This window comes from Eschrichtius robustus, chromosome 3, assembly GCF_028021215.1.
Source record: "Eschrichtius robustus isolate mEscRob2 chromosome 3, mEscRob2.pri, whole genome shotgun sequence".
NCBI lineage: Eukaryota > Metazoa > Chordata > Mammalia > Artiodactyla > Eschrichtiidae > Eschrichtius > Eschrichtius robustus.
Window position 1 is genome coordinate 137,109,481 of NC_090826.1, and position 12,542 is coordinate 137,122,022.

Sequence of the window (12,542 nt, forward strand, 5' to 3'; positions counted from 1 at the left end):
TCACGGGGGCTATGCCTAGGGTCAGGACTGTATCTCCAGAAACATCCTCGTACAACATAAACATAGGAGGGAGACACATTAAACCGTTTCACTTAGTGTCTCATTTGGCCCAGACGGGCCTCTTTGACAAGCCAACTAGGTGCTATCAGAGACCGTGACCTTGACAGACAGACTATGAGAGGCTGCGTTTCTACAAAGAAAAGCCTGACAGTCTGGATTCCAAGTCCAACCTGACCCCACACTAGCTGTACCATCTTAGACAAGTTACTTAACCTCTCTGTGCCTTGCTTTCCCTCCTCTATAAAGTGAAGATTAAAAGCGTACCTTCTTCACAGGGTAAATGTGTAATGATTAAAGGAATAGTGCAAATAAAACAGCTGGCACAATGTAAGAACTTAGGAAATCGTAACTATTACAGGGAAAGAGAAAGAGAGATCTAGAATGTGGAGGACAGCTAGAGAGCAAGCTGGTCGTTTTGTCCATTTATTCATTGTCTAGAGGCTTATTAAGGTCCTTCTGTGTGAAAAGCCTAATGCTACGGCCAGCAGGGAATAAGTGACAGGCGCGACTCTGAGTAGCTTGTGCACCAAGTCAGGGTAGGGTGTGGTGGCTAAGCAAACGTCTTCCACTTTCGGGTTTTGCACAAGGCAGGCTCTGAGAACAGGTCCAGAGCTGCCTAACGCAGAGGCTCAAGCCGCCGCGCGCTCCCGCTAAGCATTTTCTAGTCAGTCTCTGATCACGGAGCCAGGGAGCCACCGAGTGGCCATAGGGGTACAATGCAACCCACAGGCACCAGTTCACAGCTTCCCCGGAGCAGGGCCTGGACCTGAGGCCCCCCGGCGGTGTGATGCGGCACCCACCCGGCATCTCCTCCCCCAGAGCCTACCTGTGCAGAAAACCATTCCAGAGGAGGGGACCAGCAGTGGCCGAAATTCACACAAGACAATGGAAAATGGAGCCATGAAGCCCAGCAAGGGCTAAACCAATCCCCTGGAAGATGTCCTTCCCACTCCCTTTCCCCCAGAAGATCGCATACCTGTGGCTACTGCCCAGCAAGGCCAGGTGGTCTGTCTTCACGGTGTAGGAGCCGAAGGGCACGTGAGCCATGAGGTAGCAGAAGTGAGCTGCTTCCACCAGCCCCTTCCCAGCTGCAGGAGGAGAACAAGCCCCGGTCACGGAACACGCCCACGTGAGGACACACCATCTGGGGGGGATGGGAGAGGGCTGGAGAGGGGCTTGGAGGTCGGAGCGGAGAGCCTCATGGGGATAAAGGAACGAGCTTTGCACACTACGAGTCACAGACCCCAAACCCCACTCCCTCTCCTACCGCATTTTTGGCCTCCGACATTATTTCACTTCTCTTCAGCCAGAATAAGGCACTATTTCACGTTCCCCCTAATGGATTTTCGATGAGGACGTTTCTAAGCATTTTAGTCCTTCTGGAGAGGGCGAAATGGGTAGAAATGCCTACACCTGAGCAGAGAAGCTGGCCGTTGGGAGTAGCAGTTTTTAAACTAGGCTTCTTGGGGCACTAATGCCTCCCCTGCTAAAGTCAAACAATAGAAGACCTTTCCCAGTGATCATAAAAATTACATTCATTACCAAATTGTTCCCAGTTTTAAAATGTTCTCCCATACATTTTCCATTACCTCAACATTGAATTAATTCAAATAGGTAAAGTAACTAGCACGGGGCCCGGCACCCAAGAAGGTTGGGCAAAAGTTAGTTCTCTTTCTACCCAGGTGCTGAACAACCTGCCATTTGACTGGGCACAATCTTACGCGTAGCTATTTTAAGTTTAGCAGAGCAGTATTTCACGAAGTGCCACAAAGCGATGATTTCTAGACGTTCTGGCCCTTGACCAAATCTGAGAACCACTGATCTGGAACATTCAACAGCCCCTAAGTGTTTATGAGGCCACATTCACAGAGAGATGATAGAAATAAAGATTATACGATTACCCAGGGTAGTTCAGGCAAAAATAGAATTTCCTATCTGGTTGAGCTGGGTCACTGCGGGAGTAACAGCAACAGTAGGCGAGATGCCCCCATGTGTTAACTCCATCTGCACGGGAATCTGACCCAGGCATAGGAATCACCTACTCAGGGGAGCCTCCTGCAGTGGCAGACCCCAGAGTCTCAGGGGCCTGGCCTGCACTGGCTCACAGCGGAAAACTGGGAAACAGAAAGGCAAGAAGGACACCCCTCTCCCTGGAGTTTCTGTCCCCAAAACACTGAGGCTCCTGGGTCAAAGGAAAGCCTGAGGCACAGACTCGGGCCCAACACAGAACCTGAGAATCTAAGCACAGGGTGGTTAAAGCTGCCCTGGAAATAGAGGAGAGGAGGGGATGGCGCTGGTCTCTGCTTACCCAGGGTGTCCCCCATGGTGACAATCGTGCGCTGATACAGCTCCGGGTCCCCACCTTGATTCGACAGAATCACAGCCAAGTGCGGCCTCCAGTCTCCCCACTGCTCGTCCCCACAACACTGAAAAGCAGCAGAAAAAATTGAAAATTGACTGAGTAATGTAGCCCTGACCAGAACATAGGTAAGTAAGGAAGGTTGTTGTCTATTTCCTGGTTTTCCGGGAACGCCCATTATGCTGCCGGCAATGTGGCCACTCATTGATTTTGCGTTCTCTTTTTGAAAAAGCAAAACTCTTAGAAGGATGAATAGGCAGGCAGGCAGACACATATACATACATACATACACACACAGGGATGTTGGGAGATAGATAAATAGAATGACACTCTTGGTCACTAATTTTCAGATTTCCTCCTGGTGCCCCTAACCCCAATAGCTAGGGACAAAATCAAAACAACAACAACAACAACAACAACAACTGCTGTTTCAGTGGGAGAAGGAGGATCAAATACCCTTGGTTCATGAGAAGAGTCCATATTAGCCAATTAGAAGACAGGGGAACACTGGGCTCCTTGATACCTTGTTACCAATTGGCTAATGTTTTCTGGTTTTACAAAGCCAACGCCCTCTCTCACACATCACCTTCTTTAATCTTCACAACAACCCTGTGAACTCTAATTCCTATCGCCTCTTGAGGAGTGAGAAAACCAGGCCAAGTGGCCCAGCCAGCACTATGTCCCCTCCCTCTGGTGACAATGCAGAGGCAGCAGAGCTCCACGAGGGGGCGGTAGAGTATAATCAGAGAAGTGGGAGCGGGCAGAAGCCCCTCACGAATGACGGGCCGCCCTTCTCCTGAATAAAGGGGAATTTCAGGACAGGAAATATCAATAAAGAAACAACACGTCACAGAAATAACACGGGCCCTGGATTCACCTGGGGTCCTGCCTCTTGAGCAAGTTTCTTTATGTCTTTGAACCTTTGTTTCTTCATCTCTTAAATGGAGATCATGATGTCTAACTGACAGGATTTTTTTTTTTTTACATCTTTATTGGAGTGTAATTGCTTTACAATGTTGTGTTACTTTCTGCTGTATAACAAAGTGAATCAGCTATACATATACATATATCCCCATATCCCCTCCCTCTTGAGCCTCCCTCCCACCCTCCCTATCCCACCCCTCTAGGTGGTCACAAAGCACAGAGCTGATCTCCCTGTGCTATGCGGCTGCTTCCCACTAGCCATCCATTTTACATTTGGTAGTGTATATATGTCAATGCTACTCTCACTTCATCCCAGGATTACTGTTGATAATAATATAGTTAGATGAAGCCCATAGCATAGTGCCTTACACTTGGTTTGCACCTTATAAATTACATGTAATACACACACACACACACACACACACAGAGAAGCACAGCAAAGGAAAGAGGTGATCTGCAGACTAGTCTCCCCTCCAATTTGTTATACTGAATAGATAGAGCAGGAGATTGACAGTAATAGCTTAGATCTGGAGGTCAAAACAATTCACAATTATTTGGTATTGTATTTGTAATTATCCCACAGAACAAAAGATGCTTTATCCAACTCCATTTTATAGTGACTCTGTTTATCTGGGCAATGCAGTGTGAATGAGGACGATGATGACACTAAATCACAATAATAACAGCAGTTCTCACTTACTGCACTCTGACCCTGGGCCACAGCCTGTGCTAAGCATTTCTCCTAAGAACAATCACTTGCATTAGGTACTATTATTATCCCCATTTTCACATGTGAGCCAGGCTCTTTCTTGCTGAAACTAAAGGGACTAGCAAAAGAAAAGCCCTTGCTAAAAGAACAAAATCTTAGAAGTAATTCTTCTGTCTCCTCCCCCAGGTGATTTGGAAAAAAATCACTGTAAAGCAGGTCTATGGAGGGAGAAGAGAGAGAGAGAACGCTTATTAACTAACTTCAATGGGCCAAGCATGGTGGTTGATATGTTCAGATATTCTCTCCCCTTTAATTTTTTACAGTAGCTCTGTTAGGCATCAAAATGCCCACAAAGATGAAAAGCTGAGGCTCTGAGATTAAGTAGCAGGGCCCAGTTCACACAACAGTGAGGAGCAGAGTCTAGGTTAAGCCTGTGACAGAAGCCCACGTCTGTGTTTTCCAGCTGCCATGCTTTCTCCACTACTCCTCTTATTATAAGTACCAAAGTCTAGCCTTTTACTGGATGCTACGATGCTAGGAAACTCTCAAACACTAGGGTCAAATACTGCATTGGCATATCACCTCTGGCTCCTCGGTTTTCTCACCCAAGAGTAGGGAACATTTAGCAAATTCTACCAGTGCAATGAGACCCAATGGACTGTATGCTGATTACATCATTTCCTGCATTTAGTGCTTTGTGACACGGTGCAATTTCATTGCAGAGCACAGGCCCTCAGCAGAATTGTGAGGTGCACCCCATGTTCCAGTATAGCCAGCTGGTTTGACGAGGGGGCATGAAAGTCATCATTTCTCTTTTCTTTTCTTGAAATTGTCCACAGCAATAAGAAAAAAAAAGCAAAAGCATGAAGTACATTTTCATTGAAACTAGGTGTCAGCAAAAATCCAAGCCTCTAAACACAAGAAAAGGCTTCCAAAAGTAATGGAGATTGAACAGAGGTGGGTTTAGGAGGCAGAGAGAGAGAACACCAGAGGGAGGGGATCCCACAGCCATCTCCACTGGCTGGGGAGAAGCAAAGATGCTCACAGAAAACACCAGGTCATGCGGAAATGCCAGCTGGCCTGGAATATGGTCCTGGCACCTCCCCAGCTCAAACCTCCCATAAATAACTCATCCAGGGAAGACCTGAAGCCTATGAAGGAACAAGTATAGAATCTCTACAAATATACCATCAAGATAAAAGGAGGGGGGAAGGTAGAAAGAACATTCACCAGAAAAATGTTTCCACAAAACAAAGAATTGTCACCAAACATTTCATCATGAATTTAAGTAAAATAATGAAACAATTTGTTCTATGAAGCAAGGGTCTAAAGCTAAGTTACAGGAGCAGAGGAAAGAGATGGTGGAGAACAGGGGGAGGTAAATGTGACCTGCAGAGCTCAGGAGGGAAGTGGGAGAAAAATCAAAGAAATAAAGACAAAAATGGAAAAAGCACAGAAGCCAAGAGACACTGATGAAAACACAATAAGGGACACACAGGATGGACACACAGCAAAAAATAAGAAAGAAAGAATTGAAACAAAAAAAAATTTTTTTTAATTAAAGAGAAAATTATATGTATAATTCACATGTGTATATGTATACAGTTCACATATATATATATATATATATATATATATATATATATGAACTATACATATTTTATGTATAGAGGATGTTCCTGAAAAGAAAACCAAAATAAGAGAACAAAATAAATACTGAAGGATATAATTCAAGAAATTTCTCTGGAACTGTAAGATATGGATGCACATATTAAAAGAGCGTGCTGTATCCCCGAATAACTGACACAGACAGTCAACAACAAGATATATCTTAGTAAAGTTATTGGACTTCAAGGATAGGGAAGGAATACCTTGGGACAAAAAGATCAATGCTCTTATAATGGGAAAACTATCAAGCTGGCCTCAGGGTTCTCCCGAGCCACGTCCCACACTGATGACGTAGAATCTAACATGTCCAGCTTTGAAGGGTCACGTGCAGTGGTGGGAAGGAAAGAAAGCCTGGTTGTGGGAAGTGTGGAGAGCAGCCTCGGGTTCTCTCGCTATTTGCCACACAATGGGTAGCCGTGGATTGTGGAAAGGGCACAGTCTTTGGAATCAGACAGACCTGGGCCCATCCTGACTCCACTACTCCTAGCTCTGCGATCTTGGTCATTTTACACCTTTGCAACTCAGTCGTCACGTCTGCAAAACAGGGATAATCATTCCTACCTCCGTGCGTTAAATGAAACATGCATCACAGCGCTTAGCACAGGGCCAGGCATGTGGGAGGTGATTAACCAACAGTAATTACTTATTTTTCATCTCTAAAGTCATCACCTCGTTCCTGAGCAGTCCCTACCCCCTAAGCCCTTAGGGTGCTGGGGTGTTGAAGGGGTCCTGTCACAGAGGGTACCGTGGCTGCCTGTGGGATCCTCCCCGACATGAGCTGGAAGAGGGTCTGCAGTGGGTCGTTGAGCGCCAGCGTGCTGGTGAAGCTGCAGAGAGAGGAGACCGCCCGTCAGTGGGAACCCAGCCAAGAGAGCCTCTAACCCATTGCCTGTGAGGCACAAGGCCTCATCTACTTGTTTTTGATTGCAGCAGCTTCTTTTGGAGCTTGAGTTTCTCTTTTCAGTTGTGCCTCTGCTCCATCCCACTTTCGGATCGCCATCCCACCACACACGCCAAATAGATCTCATTACTGGGGAAGATCTTCTGCATTTTAGCACTGACACCCTAACTCTTGAGTAACTATTTTGTAGGCCTTCGTCCATCACGGAGGTGAGCCACAAATACTTCAAAGACCCCTGAGAGCCCAACGGTGGGCACCTCCTCCCCAGGCACCCTCCACGCCCACTGCCCCACAGCAGCCCTCCTCCCCAAGCCCACAGCTCTCAGTGCTGTTTTGCCGGCTCATCGCTAGCCTGGGTCTCTAGTGCTTTTGCTCACAAGCACTACATAGTCATTTTCAGTAACCAAAGAGGCGTAGAGCAGGGACCAGAAATGATCATGCTGATGACAAACCATGGGATCTGCTTAACAAGGACATAATAAGCTCTATGGCTGATTTGAGATTTAAGCAGACTCAGTGAGAGAGATTTTTCATGATTCACTGGGCCCCATCAAATATCAATGGCCCAAGGCAAAAATCTGTAGCCGAGATGTATGCTACAGTGTGGAGCTGTGGGACGTTCGTTTCCAAAACCCAAAGGAAACTCATTCCTCGGAACACCATCTTTTTTTTAACAGCACCTTTCCTCCGGAGCTCAGAGAGCTTCTCCTAATAGAAGTTCAGTGCTCCTCACCATTCTGGTCTCTGAACATAATGAAGTATGTGGTGGTGTCACTAGTCCCTGGGAAAACCGAGGGTCAGAGTAATAAAGAGATTTCATGGAAGCCATGGTGAAGAATGGGCTCCCAGGTAGTGACAGACGTTAGCCCCACAGACTGAACTTAAAGTGTGAGTGTCCATCTTCTCATCCAACTCTCTGCCCAACGGGACGTATGGGCAATTGAAATATAAGATAAGCAGAGAAGGTAGCTCCACGGCTTTAACCAATGTGAGAAGATAAATTTTGAGGTACCATCCTTTTCTCTGTCTAACCCAAGGCTGCTCCTTATAGGAGGGCCCCCACCCCAGCCCACCCCTGCCACACATCTGTCCCCGACAATCCATGGACGCTAACTGCAGCCTGAAGGGCTGACCCCTTACAGCGCCCCATACACCTCCACCTCCACTTGGTTCTGAGTCTCTTTAGCTGTTTCATTGCCCTTGTTCTAAACTCCTGGCTATGTACTCACACCTCCATTCCTATTCCGTCCTGGTTTGGGTATTATTTCCGGTCCCCCCGGCACCCGGGTCCTGGTGGCCCAGTGTAACCTGAAGGGATGCCTTCGGTCTTGACATCTCCCAGTAGATGAAGACTGCTGGATCTCATCCCCAGTCCTATAAACCCCTTTCTACCACAGCTCACAGCCCTGCTACCCTGTATCCCTCCCTACTTCCCAGCACCCACACCCACGCTGCAGGACTAAGCAGTAAATTACTAACTCTCAGTCCTAAGGCTCTGTCAGTTTCCCTTAAGTGATCTACCCCCTCACCGATGGAACTCTCCAGAGCAGACCCTCCCAAAGGGAGAAGGCTACTGCAATGTAGAAACCTACTTAATTTTTGGAAACTTTGACCCTGGGAAACATTAGTAAAATGTTTTATTCAACTTACCAGCTAGAAAGAATGTGTCTGTGTCTAGCTTATTAGGATCTGGAGAAGAGAAATGCTACGTCCAACTTAGAATTGGAAAGATGCTTGGAGGGAGGGGCCTTTCAGTGCATCTTGCATTTCTCCCCACCCTCACCTCCACCTTTGGAGGGGAGCCACTCTACTCCGTTGGTCTTCTTGGCACGTCCCCAACTCACCCACTCATGACCCAGCTGTAGGTCCTTGGGTCCATCTTGCTGGCGAGGAACAAAGCGTGACCCCACAAATGGTTCTTCATGGCCCACTCCAAGGCCTCCTGAAAACACAGACATCACCTTCAGTACCACCTTGCTCACCTGCCTCTAAGAGCAACAGCAAACAACTGTGCTTGGGGACTGCCCCCCCACCCACCCACGCCCGAGCAGCAGAGGGCGGGCTTCCAGGAAGACACCCAGAGCCTCCCCTGCGAATGTGAGAAAGGAACGGTAGAGAAATGGCTTTAACTGGCAGGTACTTCTCTCTAAGCTGCCCCTTTCTCCAGCCTTCACCTTATCAAACCCCTTATGTGATTGCATTAGCTCCCCGTCAGACATAGTTTCCAGTCAGCTTTATCTCTTTAGCCAAAGTCACACAATACGTTTATGAACCTAAGCACCAAAAAATGAGAGAAGCATCTCACCCCCACCATTGGTTCTTTTTCTTTCTTTCTTCCTTTCTTCCTTCCTTCCTTCCTTCCTTCCTTCCTTCCTTCCTTCCTTTCCTTTCTTTCTTTCCTTCCTTCCTTCCTTCCTTCCTTCCTTCCTTCCTTCCTTCCTTCCTTTCTTTCTATCTTTTAATTAGTTTTTATTGGAGTATGGTTGCTTTACAATGTTGTGTTAGCCTCCACTGCACAACCAAATGAATAAGCCATACACATACCGATACCCCCTCTCGAGGAACCATTTCTTTATTAACAACTGTGGCAGAGACTGCTAGTTCCTCACCCAAATCCAAGTTCCCCTTCCTAGGCCAAGAGCCGGACTGCATTTCCCACCTCGTTGGCACTGAGGTGTGGCACTGAGATGGGAAGGGAAGCAATGTGTGACGCTTCCAGGTCTGGCCCATAGAACCCCTCCCTGTGCTCAACCCTCCATGGCCTCTTCCCCATCGGGCTGGAATGAAGATGACTCCCGGAAACTTTAGAGACTCTGCATTGAAGATGGTGGAGACTCCTACAGCTGAGTCCCTGGGTGAGTACAGGGAGGAGGGCTGCCCCATCTTCTGTTCACCTGCCCAGTACTCTCGCATGAAAAGAAAGAGGCTGCTATTATGGTTTCGGGGGGGGGAGGGGTTTGTTGGTTTGTTGGTTTGTTTTAGGCTGCACCACGCAGCATGCAGGATCTTAGTTCCCTGACCAGGATCAAACCCATGCCCCCTGCTTTGGAAGCGTGGAGTCTTAACCACTGGACCGCCAGGGAAATCCCGAGGCTGCTGTTATGTTTAAGCCAGTATACATAATAGTTAACTACCCCCACCTAATACTGTAACTAACCACTTACTATCAAGTGCTTGTTAACTATGAACTTCATACGTCAAATTAATGACACGATTAACTTGGTGACACGGGTTTGAAGCTGCAAATTTTAAAACATACACACACATATTCACCTCTTCATTTAATTTTCAAAACTATTTAGTAAGAGCTTAGTTTATATGTGAGGTTGACCTGGTATTAATAATTTCCTTAGTGCCCCCCAAATAATGTGATTTTTGAACAGGAGGTCACTAATGAGGTATTTCCACCTCCAAATGAAAATTTATTTGATTATCCCAACAGCTCCCATGTTATCTTCTTTGAAGAGAGAATAAATTTAAACAATCACAGTTAAGAAATTCAGCTTCATATCCAGTAGAAGTAAAAATGACATTAAGATTGCTCTTTTTGAAACAACGAGGTCCTACTGTATAGCACAGGGGACTATATTCAATATTCTGTGATAAACCATAATGGAAAAGAATATTTAGAAAAAGAACGTATATATATGTATAACTGAATCACTTTGCTGTACAGCAGAAATTAACGTAACATTGTAAATCAACTATACTTAAATTTTTAAAAAAAGAAAAACAGGTGAAATCTTTAAAAAATAATGCTCTTTATGTATGTTAAACTATTTCATAATAGTATTTTTAAAAGGAGTTACTAATGATTGGTTGAGAATTACTAGTTTACTCAAAAATCTGCATCTCCAAAAATATAATTTAAGAATAAGTGAAGAGGGGCTTCCCTGGTCTGCCTGCTAATGCAGGGGACACGGGTTCGAGCCCTGGTCTGGGAAGATCCCACATGCCGCGGAGCAACTAGGCCCGTGAGCCACAACTACTGAGCCTGCGCGTCTGGAGACTGTGCTCCGCAGCCAGAGAGGCCGCAATAGTGAAGAGGCCCGCGCACCGCGATGAAGAGCGGCCCCCGCTTGCCGCAGCTAGAGAAAGCCCTCGCACAGAAACGAAGACCCAACACAGCCAAAAATAAATATAAAAATAAATAAATAAGTAAAAGATTACTATTAAAAAGAAAAAAAAAAGAATAAGTGAGGAAACTGAGAACTTATACCAAGGATGTCAATCTCACACAATGCCAGAAATAAGACGCCAGTCGAGTGTTAATACAGGTTTTAAAGATATTGTGGTGTCCAGCTCCTCATAGATCACCCTGACTCCCATAGTGCTCTACCTACCCACCGCTTACCTTTGGGTCAATGTATGACAGGTGATGTGGTGGTGATTACAAGCCCAAGCTCAGGCACCAGGCTGCCTAAATCTAAACCCTGGTTTTATTATTTACTAACTTTCCTCCTTGGTAAATACATAAAACAAGAATTGGACCTACTACAAAGATAAATGAGATAATGCATGTAAGGTTTAAGTGAGTATCTGGCACATAGAAAGTATTTTTCAAATATTCGCTTTATTGCTGTTGTTATGGTCATTATTTATCATTCTTAAGGAAAGAGATTATCACTGATTTATTTCTGTATCCCCCAACTGGGTTCAATGCCTTAGAAGTAGTGGCTGCTTAATAAATGTTTACTGAATAAATGAATCACTGGTGAAATAACAAGTCCCTACTATATAATGAATACACACACACACACACACACACACACACACACACATATACATACATATAGACGCTATAAGTTGATCCCATTAATTTTCACTGAGTATATCTCGCACTCATTTAAAAGATAACATCACATACAAATACATACACACAATTAAAGATTTAAATGTAAAGGTGAAGTCACAAAAGTACTTCAACTTTATTTTCATAAATCAATTTTGAAGCAGGAAAAACCTTTCTAAATATGACCCCAAAAAAGTGATTTTGGACAGAAAATCCTAAAAAAGTAAAGTGCTCCTACAAATCAATAAGGGGGGATCAAAAATCCAACAGGAAAATGTGGAAAATCCATGACAAAAAGTAATCACAGATTAAAGGATATTCAACTTCATTTATAATGAGAAATGCAAATAACTACTATACATTTTTTCACCTCTCAGATTGGCACATATCCTAAAGTTTGGAAACACACAGGGCTGGTGACAGTGTGGGGAGATAGGCACTCTCATACATTGCTGGTAGAGTAATCGCTACAACCTCTAAAAGAGCAATTTGTCGATATCTATCAAAATTACAAACCATATACCCTTTGACCCAACGCTTCCACTTCCACAAACTTTCCTTATGTATATTCTCTCCACAGGGCAAAATGACAACGTTATTCATTGCAGCATTATTTGTAACAGCAAAAGACTAGAAATAATCTAAATGTCAATCTATAGAGGTTTACTTGAATCAATTATAATTTATCTGTAGAAACCTATGCAGCCATAAGAAATAATGAGGAAGGTATTTATATACTATAAGGAACAAGAGTCAGCAAAACGTGGCCTGAAGACCAAATTCAGCCCACTGCCTGTTTTGGTACAGCCCACAAGCTGAGAATAGATTTTACATTTTTAAATTATTGGAAAAAATCAAAAGAAGAATAATGTTTCATCACGTGAAAGTGATATATATTTCAAATTTCTAGGTCGATAAATGAAGTTTTATTGAAACACAGCCACACGCATTTATTTACAGATTGTCTGTGGCTGCTTTCAGGGGACAACAGCACAGTTGAGTAGAGACCCCATGGCCTGCAAAGCCTAAAATATTTACTGTCTGTCCCTTTACAGAAAAAATTTGCCAACCCCAACATAGAGTGTTTCCTAAAGTATTTTGCTAAATGAAAAAAGGAAGGTAAAGAAAT

General features: G+C 44.8%; 1 protein-coding gene across 3 annotated transcripts in view; it reads right to left on the reverse strand.

Moving 5' to 3' along the window:
• The window catches only part of SEC16B (SEC16 homolog B, endoplasmic reticulum export factor), a 54,298-nt gene that overhangs the window by 13,852 nt on the left and 27,904 nt on the right, over nt 1–12,542 (reverse strand). For all 3 annotated transcript variants that reach the window (XM_068541302.1, XM_068541301.1, XM_068541300.1), the window contains exons 11-14: nt 8,466–8,563; nt 6,466–6,547; nt 2,369–2,486; nt 1,037–1,148 (exon numbers count right to left, since the gene is read on the reverse strand). In XM_068541302.1, the coding sequence (XP_068397403.1) occupies nt 1,037–1,148; nt 2,369–2,486; nt 6,466–6,547; nt 8,466–8,563 (410 nt within the window). The remainder of the gene's footprint in view (nt 1–1,036; nt 1,149–2,368; nt 2,487–6,465; nt 6,548–8,465; nt 8,564–12,542) is intronic.